This window comes from Sinocyclocheilus grahami, unplaced genomic scaffold, assembly GCF_001515645.1.
Source record: "Sinocyclocheilus grahami isolate Dianchi unplaced genomic scaffold, SAMN03320097.WGS_v1.1 scaffold2348.1, whole genome shotgun sequence".
In the NCBI taxonomy this organism is placed as follows: Eukaryota; Metazoa; Chordata; class Actinopteri; order Cypriniformes; family Cyprinidae; genus Sinocyclocheilus; species Sinocyclocheilus grahami.
In genome coordinates this window covers 24,263-40,841 of record NW_015507527.1, presented here as the reverse complement: position 1 = coordinate 40,841, position 16,579 = coordinate 24,263, and the positions used below count along the sequence as shown (strand labels likewise).

At 43.9% G+C, this 16,579-nt stretch overlaps 1 protein-coding gene across 1 annotated transcript in view; it reads right to left on the bottom strand.

Moving 5' to 3' along the window:
* LOC107574808 (unc-79 homolog, NALCN channel complex subunit) overlaps window positions 1-16,579 on the bottom strand; it is a 43,887-nt gene that overhangs the window by 11,752 nt on the left and 15,556 nt on the right. The window contains exons 15-31 of the mRNA XM_016261244.1: window positions 16,170-16,360; window positions 15,762-15,885; window positions 15,206-15,346; window positions 14,134-14,325; window positions 13,518-13,739; window positions 12,029-12,164; window positions 11,817-11,896; window positions 11,591-11,739; window positions 11,294-11,451; window positions 9,321-9,502; window positions 9,036-9,237; window positions 8,092-8,271; window positions 7,806-7,874; window positions 5,101-5,390; window positions 4,842-5,024; window positions 269-434; window positions 45-194 (exon numbers count right to left, since the gene is read on the bottom strand). Coding sequence (XP_016116730.1) covers window positions 45-194; window positions 269-434; window positions 4,842-5,024; window positions 5,101-5,390; window positions 7,806-7,874; window positions 8,092-8,271; window positions 9,036-9,237; window positions 9,321-9,502; window positions 11,294-11,451; window positions 11,591-11,739; window positions 11,817-11,896; window positions 12,029-12,164; window positions 13,518-13,739; window positions 14,134-14,325; window positions 15,206-15,346; window positions 15,762-15,885; window positions 16,170-16,360 — 2,815 coding nt within the window. The remainder of the gene's footprint in view (window positions 1-44; window positions 195-268; window positions 435-4,841; window positions 5,025-5,100; window positions 5,391-7,805; window positions 7,875-8,091; window positions 8,272-9,035; window positions 9,238-9,320; window positions 9,503-11,293; window positions 11,452-11,590; window positions 11,740-11,816; window positions 11,897-12,028; window positions 12,165-13,517; window positions 13,740-14,133; window positions 14,326-15,205; window positions 15,347-15,761; window positions 15,886-16,169; window positions 16,361-16,579) is intronic.

The following is a 16,579-nucleotide window of genomic DNA, read 5'->3' as shown; positions in this document are numbered from 1 at the left end:
AGGAAAGCTTCGCGAGCGCACACGACATCCATATGGACACGCACTTCTCTGAGCGTTGAGCTCCACAGGCTGATACTTGACCGACTTGCTGCCACCAATCCTCTTAAGACGGGCGAAGAAGGTCTGCAACTCTTTACTGCTCGCACCCGTCGGAGTATCGTGGATGTCCGACTCGTCAAATACACTGTCCTCCTCTACACAGGAAAACACAGGCATTAAGCGACAGCACATCACTAACCGTTCCCGTGATGCCGAGCGTGATCTGTACCTTTACCCTTCTCGCTGTAGCGGCTGGTGTTGGAGTTGTCGCTATACAGCGGGCATGCAGACATGTGCGACCTGCAGCTGTGGTACTGAGCATTCAGCGTGTTGATGGTGATGTGGATCAGATGGAGCACCACCTCTTTACTCATGTCCATATCTCTGTATGGATACTGAAACACAGCACGACACAGTGAAGAAGATGCAAAGATTCCTGAATTTCTGATTACTAAGACTACAGTTAGAAACGAGACTGTCTGTGGAACAAAAATTAAACCACAACTTTTTTACTGAAGTGCAACACTAAGCCAGTGTTAATGCTTTTAGATGAATACGATTCATTTTCTTTGTTGTTTTTTTCACAGGAGAAATCACTGTTTGCATTCAAGCGGAAGAGAAACCAATGGACAGTTGTTTGATGGCATTGGGTATATCGTTTCCAGGAACATTCTAGACCTTGAGGAAATCGATCCTGGTTGCGACCAGAACAAATATGCATTAAAATTAGTTGACTTGATGTCCTGTTGTTCTTTTGTGTGTCTGTAGGAGCGGCTCTGAACAGAGAGCAACCATAATCACCTTATTGAAGTACCTGTATTTCATCATAGTAAAAACTATTTTAGTAATAAATAAATAAATAAATTATGTGATTAAAATGTTTAAAGGGGTCATGAACTGAGAAATCAAAATTCCCTTGATCTTTTGACATATAAGAGGCCAATGTTCTATAAAAAACATCCTGTAAGTTTCAGAACGCAAAACTTTCTCATTAGTCTAAAAACAGCTTATACTGAAGACAGTCTGACAAAACGACTGGTTGTGGAATGAGCCACTTTATGACGTAATAGTGTGGCTAAGCCCCGCCTCCACAGAAGATCAACACCTGCTTCTGCATCGCTGCCTGTTTAGCCCCGCCCACCGATTCAACATCAGTCTGTTTAGCCCCGCCCACCGATTCTATATCACTGCCTGTTTAGCCCCGCCCACCGATTCTATAATCACTGCCTGTTTAGCCCCGCCCACCGATTCTATAATCACTGCCTGTTTAGCCCCGCCCACCGATTCTATAATCACTGCCTGTTTAGCCCTGCCCACCGATTCTACATCACTGTCTGTTTAGCCCCACCCACCGATTCTACATCACCGCCTGTTTAGAGGCAAGCTGTGGAAAAACAGTGTTTGCATCGCCTTCCTTCTGATCCCATCATTAGGAAAGAGTGGATGAAGTTTATTTTTAATGAAGATCCAGACCGCGTCAGTAAGAACATGGTCCTTTGTTCACTTCATTTCACCACAGATTCGTTTACAAACAAAGCAAAATTCAAGCAGGATTTTTTGAAAGAAGTGTGAGTAACTGTTTTTATTATGTGCTCACTATTGCTTTGTCTGTTATTAGATAGTTTGATATGAACTGAGTATTTATGCGTTTTAACCTAAAACAGCAGCATCCATCTGTGAAGGATGTAGGCTGTCAAACACAACTGTCAGCCAATCACAGCAGTGGGCGTTTACTTCAGTCTACAATCCACCACACCTATTCAAACAGAGTGTTCTGATGAGCGGGTCAAAACAGCACAGAAAATAGCTTATTACTTCTGAATTATGATGCTTTTTGATGTAAAAATCTTGATAACATAAGTGGACCTCAGAGAACAGTACAAAATAATTAAAAAAGGCAGTTCATGACCCCTTTAATGCGTAGTCAGCGCCATAACTAGGATTATACAGATCCCAGTGCAAAAACACTTGATGGGCTCCTATATATATTTAATGTATGACTGTATATATACAGTCAACGTACCTCTGAACCATGACAGTTTTTCTGGAATCCCTCCTCCACCCCAGCTCCGAACTCCTAACTATTCTTATCCCAGCTTGGGAATATGGGGAATTCTCTGGTTTCAGGCTCTACTCTGAGCTCGGAGTCTTCCGCTCAGACAGCACACCAAATATGCTTACAATTTGCTCAATCTCATTATATGTAAGTGCGAACTCGTGAATTCACTATCTACAACAAGCTCAGTGTCTTTGTTTTGTCTCTATAAGTCAAACAATCCCTAAATGAATTTCACGACAGTGGTTGTTCTGTTTATTTATATTTATTCTGAAAATTCTCATTCAGTTTACAAAGCTATATGTGGGATTTTGACAGGTTGGGTTTCTCTTGTTTCCCTTTTCCTTTTTTTTCACTGTTGTAACAGGAAAGTGGAATTTGCAGATACTTCTAGTACACTTGCACATTTCACACTACCAATAAATACAGTCAAACAAGATGGTGCCGCAGACGGCTGCCTCAGTGCTTGGCTCTCCAGTGTTTGTACTGTTTTTGTTAGTTTTTCCTGTTTTTTGATCAGTTTTACCAGGGATGAACTGCTGAACGTTCGGCAGAACACACCACAAAATCTTCTGCCAGTTTTCGATTATTCGGACATTTTGCTGAACATTGTAGTTGGCAGAGCAGCGGCACTGATCAAATGCTTCAGGACGTGCAGACGGGGGAAGAGAGCCGGCGCGCTTGTGAAGCTCAGACAGCGCGGATTTTGAACGCCGTTGTCAAGCATCCATCTGGCGAAGTCTACCCAACAAAATGGACGAACCTTCTTCTGCTCTCCCAGGCAAACAAGTTTTTTTCAAACTCTTCTGCTCTGTGTTTCACGGAAACCTGGCTGAATGACACCATTCCGGGCAGCGCGCTACATCTGCCGGGCTTTCAGCTGTTCAGAGAGGACAATCACGTGGTGCCGGGACATGCTTTTACACTGCTCTTCTCCCTCTACACCAATGACTGCACATTTAAACACCTCTCTGTCAAGCTCCTGAAGTTTGCAGATGACACTACAGTCAACGGTCTCATCAAGGACGGAGACGAGTCAGCTTACAGACAGGAGGTTAAAGAGCTGGCTGTCTAGGGTTGGGTACCGAAGCTCGGTACCAATATGGCACCGGTACCTATGTAACCGGTATGTACCAGGACCGAATCAGAACACAGATTTCGGTGCCATGCCGGAGCGATCGACTGAAATATTTGTCCTCTGGTTCTCCGAAGCGGACGTAAGAAGCATCATCACCGGCACCGCACATGAAAAATAATTCCCCGACTGAGAAAATGCACGTGAAATCAAGTCGGAAAGCTCTAATAATGCAAATCCAACAAATCTTTGTAGTAACGAGAGTGTCCATGTTGTTTTCACATTCCGACTTAAAAGCACAACTTGGGAAATGAGAGCATCCGAAGCGCATGAATGCAGTAATTACACTTGCTCTGATGGCAGCAGGTAGCTTTCCATTAACTAAGATGGCTAAAGCTAAACCTCCCTTGTATCCACATTTCTAAACCTGTTGTCCAACAAAAGAGAACATTATAACCTTCTTACTCCACAACACCAGCCACATGCTTCCTTCTGTGATCTGATGAGGCTTCTTGTCACAGAATGAGGCAGAAAATATGTTCCATAGGCTACTTTAAAAACAATACATCGATTAGCAATGGATTATAAATATACTTAACTATTATGAAAATACCAGAGATGGCTTGAATAACACAGATAAACTATATTGTCGCAGTCTAGTGTTCATTGTCTTTGTTTTATCATTCAAATGTTTATATGCTCTGTTTACTCAGCTACAGCTATAATAGCATGCATTTGTGCGTATAAGGGATTTCCTGGAAGGTCATTCTCTGACTGGATATGTGGATTTTCTGTGCGAGGGCGCCCTCTGGCGTGCAAAGTGAAAGAAACAGACATCATGTGTTTATAGTGCTAATGGACAATCCATCAGTTTTTGGGGAATTTGTATTTATTTATTTTTTAATAAGTATCGGTTTAGGCACCGGAACCGTTTTCAAAGTATCGATTTGGCACCGGTATCGAGAAAAAAAAAAACGATACCCAACCCTAGTGCAGTCTTAACAACCTGGAGCTCAACACGCTCAAAACTGTGGAGATGACCGTGGACTTCAGGAGAAACCCCTCTGCACTCCCCTCACTCACCATCATGGACAGCACTGTGACTGCAGTGGAGTCATTCAGGTTCCTGGGCACCACAATCTCTCAGGACCTGAAGTGGGACACTCACATTGACTCCATTGTGAAAAAGGCCCAGCAGAGGCTGTACTTCCTTCGCCAACTGAGGAAGTTCAACCTGTCACAGGAGCAGCTCACCCAGTTCTACTCTGCTATCACTGAATCCGTCCTTTGCACTTCAATAACTGTCTGGTTCAGCTCAGCTACCAAATCTGACCTCAGAAGACTACAGAAGATAGTCCGGACTGCTGAGCGAATCATTGGTACAACCCTCCCTTCTCTCCAAGAACTGTACTCTTCCAGAGTGAACAAAAGGGCTAGCAAAATCACTCTGGACCCCTCACATCCAGCACACTCCCTCTTTGAACTGTTGCCATCTGGTCGACGCTACAGAGCTCTGAGCACCAGAACGACCAGACACAGGAACAGTTTCTTCCCTCAGGCAATCCATCTCATGAACACTTGACAATAAACGTGGAACACACAACACTATTATACATTTATTTAACACACATACTTTTTTTTTTCAGCAAAGGCCACAGTTAGGATGAATACCTTGTAGAGGATGACGAGGAGGGCTTTAAGCCACATCTGTCTAGTGTGAGGTTTGAGGGCCCAAAGCGAGCAGCGTGGCGGCTCCTGGAAGTTGGGCCTCAGCTGCGGACACGTGCAGTACTTCAGTACCTGCACCACCAGCGGCAGCAGATGTTTGCCCAGACCGATGTTATAGTCCATCACCTGAGGAGACAAAACAATCCGTCAGGAACACCGTCACGCTCCTCACAAAGAGTCGAGCGCACAGGGCTGAGCTCACCTGAGCGATTCCTGCGATGAAGGCGTTGAAGCAGGTGGAGGAGCGCATTTTCTGAGGGGTGATCATGAAGCATCCCATCTGCTGATCGTATCCCAGCAGGACGTAGAGATGCCGCTTGACCGTGTTGAAGGCTTTGGCGCTGCCGATGTCTGCCTCTGCGCTGCTTTTGTCTTTGGCCATGAACTTCATGAGCACCATGATGAGCTGATGGACGGTCTGGTGGTCTATGCCTGCGTCCTCCGGCAGCAGATCCTTAATGACGGAGTCGTCCTCTGGAGGAGAGCTCTCTCCTGCACGGTAACAAGGTGTGGCGTTGTTAGTCTCCTCTACAGACACTTTACAAGGTTGCTATTTGAGCATAAAAAAGATCTGCAAGTTTACAAAGCTCAAAGTCCACTCCAAAGGGAGATATTCTCTTAACAGAAACAGAAACCTCAATTCAAGAACTACAACAAACGGCTCATTCTTCCAGATATTATTCCAGATTTTGTGACTACTTTCTGTAGTCACAAAGTCACTCATTTAAATGATCCCTGTCCACAGGCGAGGCCTGGTTGAGCTGCGCTAGAATAGCTGAAGAAGAAGAGCTGCTTAAGTGAGATAGTGTCCGGCTGCAGCCTCGCAGTGCCTCATGATCACCAGTTTCAGGCTGGAAGTGAGGGGTGAAGTTATTAAAGCGGTCATATGATGCGATTTCAATTTTTCCTTTCTCTTTGGAGTGTTACAAGCTCTTGTTGCATAAAGAAGATATGTAAAGTTGCAAAGACTAATGTCTCAAATCCAAAGAGATATTCTTTATAAAAGTTAAGAAACAGCCACGCCTACCTAAAACGCCTCATTCTAACACGCCCCCACATGTCTACATCACTATGTGGGAAGATTTGCATAACGCCGCCTAAATGTTCACACAAAGAAAGAAGGTGTAACTTTTATTCTCGCTGTAGTATTGTTGCCGCCGCCATGTCGTGAAGACGCTGTGTGCTTCGTTGTGAAAGCGAAACTACTTTGTTTGGTCTTCCAAAAGAGGACGATATCCACTTCGTCATGCCTAGAGCTGATCTGTGCTGGTCGCTGAGGGAATACATCAACTTTGCGCTTTGGATCGCCGGATCGGCTTTCACCGTGGACGAAGCGGAGTCCAGCCCGGGGTCGTCACATGTGGTTGCCGCAAGCCCTCCGGATGCTCCTTCGTCGAATCCGCCAGCCGCGCCATTCTCAAGCCTCTGCTCACTCTAGGCCAGCGTGTGTGACTGTGACGCTGTGTTTCGTTGTGAAAGCGAAACTACTTTGTTTGGTCTTCCAAAAATGGACACAACTAGAAATTTGTTAAGTTGTATTTACACACTGTTCCAGAACACTTCAACCCAAATATTCAGATGTGCGCAGCACATTTTATGGAGGACTGTTTCCTGATCCTGGGAGAGTAGACTACAATGCCGGCTGTTCTGACTCACAGACTGTAAGTACGTCTTTTTATATTTAAAGAGTTTTTATATTTTTTATATTTTAAGCGAGTTTTTTGGGCAGTGTAGTGTAGGGCTTGTTGTTTGTCATTTCTCCGATCACAAATGCACATGGTTTTATGTTTACGAGGCAGTATAAAAAGACAGTATAAGTCATTATAATCTGTAATTATGTCCCCACTGGATGCAACAAATGCTTCGTTTATAATGGGTTTTAATGTTTTTGTCTCGTCGCTCCGGCCGGACACGGCATCATCACAGTATGGTGAGGGGCGTAACATTTCCGTCACACGCTTGAGGTATTCGGCCAATCACAACACACTGGATAGCTGGCCAATCACAGCACACCTCGCTTTTCAGACCGATGAGCTTTGTACAAATCGACGCGTTTCAGAAAGCCGGGGCATAGAGGAGAAACAATAATACAGTATGTGGAAAAGAATGTGTTTTTTTAACTTTAAACCGCATAAACACATTTCATTACACCAAATACACAACATAATGTTCTTTTTAGCAACATCATATGACCCCTTTAAAACATAACAACATAGTGGAGAGCATGTGAGTTGTCTGTAATGTTTCTGTCATTATCTGGTGAACAATTAAAATTGTTGTCATCTTATATTGTTTTCAGTATTTTTCTGCGGACAGTTCTATTACATTTTAGGTTGGGTGTTCTAACTGGGCTTTGTGATGTAGCCACTTTATGTTTTGATTTTTTTTTCATATATTTAATGCTTTGTTCTAATTCTATTACATTTATTGTTTGTGGGTTTATGTTATGCTACTCTACAGTGTATTTCCAGAATACAGGGCCAGCTAACCAATCAGAGCACATTTTGTATTTTGGAAAGAGGGGCTTCACTGAAACAGGAACTAAACAGAGCGTTTGAGACCGAATAGGAAGAGAACTGCTGCAATAATGTAAAATATGAGAAATATAATTTATTTGTTTTTGGAAAAATCAAGCATGAAAACCTATTCTAGCACACCCCAAAATCAAGACTTTGTGAAACTGCATAATAGAACCCCTTTAAACTGATGATGATTCTGAACTCAACTAAAGTACTGATGAATATAATTATACATAGCAAATGAAGATTAATATCCAGCACATGCTGAAAGGAAGAACTGACGCCTAACAGTGTGTCCACCATACATGTACAGTATTTTCACTGTTAATGAGTCATGAGTGACCGTCGATGCTGTGCTGCTATGCTTGATGAGATTAGTGTGCTTTACCTGTCAGGACTTTCTCGAACATGTTTCCCAGTGAGGGCGCCGACTGCTCTTGTCTTATGAGTCTGAGAGCTGAATCCAGAAAAAAGAGAAACAGAAAGTGAAGGACATCTTTGGTCAATTCAGAGACAAATATTTGAGCAAAACAATCATTCCACTGTTGAGCTCAAGTGTGTGACAGATACTGATGGGATGTTCTCATGCAGGTCAGCAGATTTATGAATCCAGCTGAACTTCAGTCACATGAGATGGAAAAGCAGCACAGCTACGGGAGGTTCAGGTCACTCACGCAGTTTGTTGCACAGTGTCTCCGGGAGGGAGAAAGTGCGCTTGGACCCGGACGAACCCTTGACGCTTTCTCGTAGCGAGCGGACGCTCTTCTGACGGTTGCGGGCGAAGCGAGCACGTCTGATCTTCCACATGGCCGCATCGCTCAGGTTGGCCACATTAGTCCTCACCGCTGTGATCGCTTACAGAGCAAATCAAGACATGATCAACTTGGTGTATAATCAGGGTTTCTGCAGGTTTTATGAAGGTACATTTAAGACTTTAACACCTTTTCAAGACCAAATAAAGAAAATGTAAGAATAAATTGAAGGGAACACAAGTCAATATGTCCTCTAAATGTAAATGTCCAGGGGGAACAGTTTGAAAATACATCATCTAACAGATCTCCATGACTTTACTTTAATAGCTCTGCTTCAAACCACTAGAATATAGAAATAACTGTTACTGTATCTTCTGATCACACAGCAAAAAATGTCATGTTCTTCCTCAGTATTTCTGTCATCTTAATTCAAGATATATTTATTTAAGAAGCAAAATGACTCAAGAAATCTTGTTTTATGAGAAATGTATCAAAGTGGAGTGAACTTATGATTAAAACAAGAACAAATACCTGCCAGTGGGCTCAGAAAAATCTACTTAACTCAAAGGTAGTTCAAGTTTTCATACCTAAAACCGAAATGACAGATATTTGTTATAAGCATAAATGTAATTATGTTCAGTTTCTCAGAAAGCAAGACTTCATGTTCATTTTGCATCTCATGCAAATGTATATTGATTTAAGGATGTTTAGATTAGATTTCTTTTTTTCAGTTACACTTTATGAATTTAAGACTTTCTGCAGGTCTCAATTCTGGACGAGGAATTGAGACCTGCAGAAAGCCTCTTCATACTCTACACACACTTTATAGACCTGCTGACATGAACAGTTAATTCAAACACACTCACTGGTAGGAAACGGAAACTCTTTGTTGCAGTCAAGGTGCAGCTGGGCCTCGAGCGACAGCGTCTCGAAGCGGTTGACGAAGAACTCCCAGCTCAGAGCGGGGATCTCCTGTCGGAGCGAGTGCAGCAGCAGCAGTTTGCTCAGGATGACGGGCCGGTCCCTGACCACCGTGTCAAACTGGAAGTCCAGGCACAGACACAGGCCCTGGTGGAGGACACACAAACACACGTTTGTCCCGGTCCCTTCATGACGTGACGGGGACACTGGTGCGATCAGGTCTCTGTCACCTGCAGTGCGGGCCGTTTGATGGAGTCCAGCAGCAGGCGCGCTCTGGTGGCCACGGCGGGGTTCACGTCCTCGATGCTGGCCAAGAAGCAGCAGAAAGCGTGAGCCAGAGAATACTTCAGCATGTGGCTCTTAGTGACCGAGCCCATGTCCAGAAAGCGGCACAGGACAGCCACACGCTCCACTGAAAGAGACAGCCAGAAATAACATCATCAAACACGAACAATCATTGATGGTGTCTGATGACATCTACAAATATATAGTTCAGTCATGAAACTCTAGATGCCGCAGGCTGACGGGTAGTTAACGTAACGGATGATATTCAGAGAGTTAAACGACTTGGCACAAGCTGATTGGTTCATGCTGCATATGCAGCCAATGAGCTTACTGCCTTGCATTTATAGCTGGCTAGCATTCACTAGAGATTCCTGCAGCGCGCTTTCAAAGTTCTCTGAAACCCTCCACCTTCCCCAGCTCCACCTGTATAGATCTGCTACGGGGTTATTTTATATGCTATTTGTGCAGCAGCTGCATGTCTTAAATACTCACAGCACCGTATCACCGTATGCATCAGCAGTAGCAAGTTTCCGTACAGCAGCAATAATCTACAACTACAGCAATAACCAACAGCAGCAGCAATTCAGCAGCAGCGTAGCAGATCTGTTCCACCAAGACCAAACACATTAACATTGTCATATCCATCACCATGCTAAAATCTCCAGAGAGTTGTCATGATTGAACTGTTGTTATCATCAAACTATAGAAAGAGTGTGCTACATAAAAAGTAACTCATAAATGAAAAACAAGAATCTGCATGGCACTCAAGTGGTTGAAAATAAAAAGTATCTAATAAATATGGGCTAATTTATTAAAAATGTTGTTGGCCAATGTGTTTTGGTTTTAAACAGCTTTCCTCCGGGTATAAATCAATTATCCACAGAGACTCATTTGTAATATATAAAATTGACCATATTCATGGTTGTAAGTCTTGCAATTTGTTGTTTTTCATTTAATGCTGTCATGAATTGGCCATCATGACACTAGTGTGCCGTGCCGCTGGGATCGTTCTTCTTTAGCCGGGGGGGCTTTGAGAGATGTGTAACGCTGAACACCTGCTGAGAAATATAAAAGCTTTCTGGGTTCTCTTATGTGATCCCTTTTGGTTCGCTGTTATTTTTGGTTGTTTCTTTGTTGTTCTTTTGGTTAAACTTGTTGGCTTTATGTATTAGTTTAGTTCGGGATTTACTTTGTTTGCAGGCCTGTACATTATGTTGAAAGTTGACTGTATTATTTAATCTTTATCAGTGTTTCCTTTATTGATATGTGTTGTAAAGTTTATTTTCGTTAATGAATATTTCTTTGATCTGCTATTGTTCTCATCGACGGTGACACTAGTGTGTGTGCTGTGGGTGGATGCAGTGTGGTTTTTAGTGCATTCATATCTGGTTATTATTGTGTTGTAGGTGTTTTCTTCCTGGCAGGTGTTCAAGAGTCCCGTATCCTCGCGTCTCTGTGATCTTCAGGTCTGTAGACCAGGCTCAAGTCCTTCTTCAGTGTGCAGCTATGAGATGTTTTACTCAAATCACTATCACTGAATATAAGCACTAGTAATAATTTGCAGATTGTCTGTCAGATCCAGTAGTTGCTGCTGACCGTTTTGATTGTTGGTGATTTCAACATTCACATAGATGATGCAGCAAACAGCACTAACTCGTCGTATGGTCACACTGTGAGCAGTAAATGATGAACCCTTTACACAATGCGTCAGTAACAGCCTTTCAATTCTCTTTATCTGCACAGGTCGTGTCTGTGTTTGTGTTTGTCTGACTGTAGCTCAAGGTCACAGCTTCTCTCTCTCAATCACTGTAAGTGGCTCCAGTTAATCCCACAGTGCTCCAGGAGCCCGAGCGCTAATCATGGCAGCAAAGTGTTTTAGCAAATGAACAGAAAGGTGCGGATGTGAATGCAGTCAGACCTGCTTCGAAGCGAATCTTCCAGTCCTGACTGTTGAAGCTGCTGTCGACCAGCCTCCAGAAGATATCTGCACCGTGGGACAGAGCGAGCGCGTGCAGGAGCTGCGGCACAGCCAGAGACGCCAGCTGACAGAACTCTGACCTCAGCATGGACCACAGGCTGGACACAAACAACAATCAGCCATCTGAATATGAAACGTGCCATTCAGAGAAACACACCTGAACATAATCTGCCATGATATGATTTTAACTACATCATGGAGCGTTACGGTAGGTTTGCTGTTATTATGAAGTGGTACCTGGGAATGAGCATCTTCTCCTGTATGTAGGCCAGGAACTGAGGCTGATCTTTCCTGGCGTGATACAGGCATTCTCCGTGCAAACACAGGATCTTCAGACAGCTGAGCATGTTGAAGAGGATGTCTGGCTCCTCAAACTTACTCATCTCCTACAAGAAACATCGCAGCAGACTCATGAGAAACATGAACGCCGCACAAGCCTGACTGAACAGAGTGAGATGTTTACCTGCAGAACGGTGTACAGAAGCTTGAGAGAAACAGGAAGCTGTAGGTACAAGAACTTCCTGTCTGCACTATTCTTTAATGCTAGGGAACAGAACACAGAAACAGAAAATGTAATGCACTAATACATGGCTAGTACACAGATCTGTGAACGTATGAATATTTGATGAAAAACAATGCATAAGCAATGATTGCTATTGGAAACGGAGCACATACGCGGGATCTCAGGAGAGGGATTGTGGCTGCCGGGGTTTTCTGACGGAGCATCTGCTTTATCGGCTCCATTCTCTGATTTGAGACTGAATTCAGTTTGAGGGAAAACCAAACTCTCCTCCAGACACTCGGATGGTTCCTGTCAAACACACACGACACACTGAAAAACCTCCTCATCTTTATCATTCACATCTGTGTGTGTAGGGAAATTATATTACATTCATGAATATGATGTGATGAAGTGTAAAAAAGCAGAAGGTTTGCGTGAGGTTTGGCAGGCTCAGTGCCACAGTCTGGTCCTAACTGTCTGATGCTTATTTCACACTGAACCAGAATCATTTTCACTGCATAGTAAGATGTAATCTGACTGCCTGGTTTTACACAACGTCCAGGAGAAAGAGCACATGGGTGTTTTAGTCATTTGTCTCTGTAAGGGAGCGAACTTGTTCAGTTTGAAGGGCACTATGAATGGCATAGGGAATAAGGGAACATAAGGGAACGCGAGTCGTATTTTAGCAATGGTTTGAAGTTAAAAATGTCTGAATGCTGGATTAGTTTCAGCTTTTGTCTTCTCCAGATGTTAACTGATGGACTGGAGTGGTGTGGATTATTGTGATGTTTTTATCAGCTGTTTGGACTCTCATTCTGACGGCACCCATTCACTGCAGAGCATCCATTGCTGAGACACTGATGCAGTGCTACATTTCTACAAACCTGATGAAGAAACAAACTCATCCTTGTCAGGGGTCCGGGCCCTGTGTTTCTCCCTCTCACCACCAGAGGTCGCCATCTCCCTTCCTCCCGGACTCCATTCCCCAAACTCCACCCATCTGTCACTTATTACACCCTCAGCTGTTCCTCTTTGTCATGGACTATTTATACACCACACTCCCACCACTCAGGCTGGCTGAATTAATTGTATTGTAATTGTTATTTCTTGTTTGTAGGTTGGATGCAAGCACCTTCAGTTGCCGTATTTCTATCCCGGTTCTGTTCTTGGTTGAGTTGTTTTTCAGATCTTGTTTGGTCTGTTTTTGTTTTTGTTTCTGTTTTGCTTTGTCTGTTTTTGTTGAATAAATCCAGTTTCTCCTGCACTTGGACCCTGACCCTGTTTTTCTACGGTGCTCCCTTACCGCTCTGTGACAATCCTAATCTGGGATGGCCTGAAAGTGAGCACATTTACAGCTAATGTTTTCATTTTTAGGGTGAACTACTCTTTCAATAAGGCTGCGGGGCTAATATGACGAGAATAAAATAAGTACTGGATTTGTCAAAGTTAGTGACTCAAAGGTTTGGTCACTGTATTTTAAATGTTTTTCTACATTAGTATGATATAATATGTCTCAGGTAACTCGTTGGCAGTGATGATGTTAGGACGTCCAGTCAAAGGTCGGGCTACACGAGTCGGTGGAAGGGCTTTAAAGTACCATTAGCTCAGTATAAAGACAACAGAGGTCAATGAAGATCCAGCGATAGAACAAATGAGTCTCACCACCAGTCGTGTCTCCTCGCGCGGCGTCAGTCTCTGCAGCAGATCACAGGCCAGCTGGTAGCACAGGATACTGGACTGACACAGACTGCACTCCAGAGGCTTCTCGTCCTTCTGACAGGTGTGTGATCCGCCCCACGGAGCCCGCAGCACGCTGTTGATGATGCCCACCACATCCCGGCCCAGACTGCTCTCCAGCCCCAGCGCCTCGTCCTGCAGCTCCATCTACACACACACGTAAACACGTGTCAGATATCTTCAGAAAACAATCTCATTCTCATTCTCATCTCTGTATGTGTGTGTGACGAGAGGGGCGGGGCCAAGAGCCGTGGGAACGGAGCGAGGCCGGTGGAGTTAATGCTAATGCACGACACCTGCGCCACTCACCGGTCTCGAGTCCCACGGAGGAGCTCCGGAAGGATAAAAGGAGGAGTGACGAGAGAGGACCAGGCCTGGATTTTATTTTGTGTTTTGGTTTTGTTTGTGCGCGACAGTCGTCCGCGAGGGGCTGTCGCGCTATTTTGTGTTTGTTTTATTATTAAAGTCTTAAATGTTCGCCGGTACCCGCCTCCTTCTTCCCGTGACTACGAACTTTGTTACAGTGTGCGAATGACTTCACCTGTTTAAGCACCAGGTCAAACATGAGGATGAAGCAGCCCAGGTTCATGTCGTCATCATCGCAGTCCAGGTCCAGGGCACAGTTTCCGGCAGCGTGGCCGAGGTTCTTGAAGGGGCTGCAGTGCAGGGGGCTGCGGAACGGACTCAGGTTATTGTGCTGCCCTCTCCTGCCGGGGTCAGACACCACACTCACCTGCGGCGGAAACACATTCTACAGGACCCCTCCAAAAGCACAAAATATCACAACCAAATTTGACACATCTGAGAAAAGAGTTTCCTTTTTACTCATCTGGTTAAAAAGTCTCCTCATCCCTCAGTATGGAGGGACTGCAGTAGATCACATGTAGTTGTCAGATTTCTGTCGTAACAACTGTGTTTAACTGCACACCACGTTCTTAACCCTCATGTTGTTTCAGTGTTTGACCTGGAGAGGATTATCTTTTCCCCAAAAAATGCTAGTCAATGTTATTGCAATGCTAAAACTTACTGACTTTGCTCACACAGGGTAACAACTTCCCAAAAAATGCTGATCATTTTTGTGATTTTTTTTATCCTACCTTTTTACACGTGATGTTTCTGATCAAAAAATAATGGCCTACAAAAAACTGATTCTAAATCTGTTGTTATGCTATATTATTATCAAATATTGGATTCAATCTTTTAGTCAACTTGCTTTCTTTCAGTTAGCACAGGTTTTGTATTTGTTTTTGGAACTGATGGATCGTAGTCGTCATTGATCTGAGCTTATGCTTCTCAGTTTTAGAGTGAACACTGACAAACTTATACACAAATAATGCTGTATCCACACAAACATTGAGGAGCATAAACTTAACGAGGCCAAAAACAAAAAGAAATACAAAATCTATGCTGATGGAGAGAAAACAAGTTGACAAAAAGATTGAACTTCAACCTTAAATAAAATCCCTTCTGGGCGATTTGAATGCAAGGTTTGGTGATATTATAGCATAATGAGAGATTTTGAGCAATTTTACAAAGGCTGGTCATTTTTGCCCGGGAACACCAGATGAGGTGAAGGATGTTCTCTGTGCTGATGCGGGTGAGTGCTGTGTTACCCTGCGGACTCCTGCGTTTCCTGACAGGTCTGCGGCTCCAGCTCTTCTCTGATTGGCCAGTTCCTTCAGTGAGTTCACACCATCAGAGAACATGCTGATGAGCAGCTGCAGAGGAACCACGATGTCCAGCTCTGACAGAACCTGTAAAACACAGACGCAGCTGTTCACACACGCCACTGAAAAGATAGGTGTGTGGAGTTCATATGTTCTCACAAGGACAATAAAACCTGCTACAGTCAACTGTCCTCACAAGAAAAACAGATTAATAAACATACTAAATAATGTTTTACTGTTTATTCATATCACACATTAAAGCTACGTTTTTAAACTCACAGTGTACACTACAGTGTCTAGGATCACGGCACATTGGACACCAATATTTCAACAATTCATAAAACATGAATCACTGTCTGGCCATCTGAGATTTGAGTATGGAGATAAAGGTTAGGGTCATGATTTTCAGTACTATTGTGTGTGTGCACATGTGTTAGTGTGTGTGTGTGTGTGTGTGTGTGTGAGTGTACATATATATGTATGTGTGTGTGTGTGCACTCACGTGAAGCCACAGCAGCGCTTGCTCCTGCACTGATGCTGGATATCCACTGAATCTGCAGCTGATGAATCCAAACATCTCCTCCATGGAGAACGGCAGTGGACACAACTCAATGTCAAACATCTTACTGCAAAGAGAAACACAACAAAGAGTGAGATAAAATAATAAATCTGTGCCTCCTCAAAAAAAAAAACTCACAACCCTCTCATCTCAGAGAAGATCAGTGAAACAGCTTTGACTTTGTGAGACACAAAATGAACAGAAACATTGTGTGTAAGAGTGACAGGTGAGCAAACACACTGATATGAAGCTCTTCACTGAGCAGATGGAGACCATGGAAACACTGACAGGTGTCACTATGGCAACACGTGTTATTGGACACAGAGGACACGTGTCTGGTGTGTCATGTACCTGAGGACCTCACGAAACTCCTTGAGCTGATGGTCAGGAACTTCAATGCGAATCGCCTCCAGCCACTCGGGCATGAAACACTCCCACAGCGGCTGACTGATCACGTTATAGGGGATCAAACACAGGATGCGGTTCAGTCCTTCCTTCAGCTGCGTCACCATGCTGCACGACTTATCCCAGTAACCGCCCACCTGCGCAAACACACACACACACACACACACACTCTCACACATACACACAAACAGAGACACACACTCTCACACACACACACACAGAGTCACGCGCACACACACTCACACACACACAATCTCACACACACACACAGAGTCACGCACACACACACACACACACACTCACACACAGACAGTCACACACACACACACACTCTCTCTCACACTCACACACACACA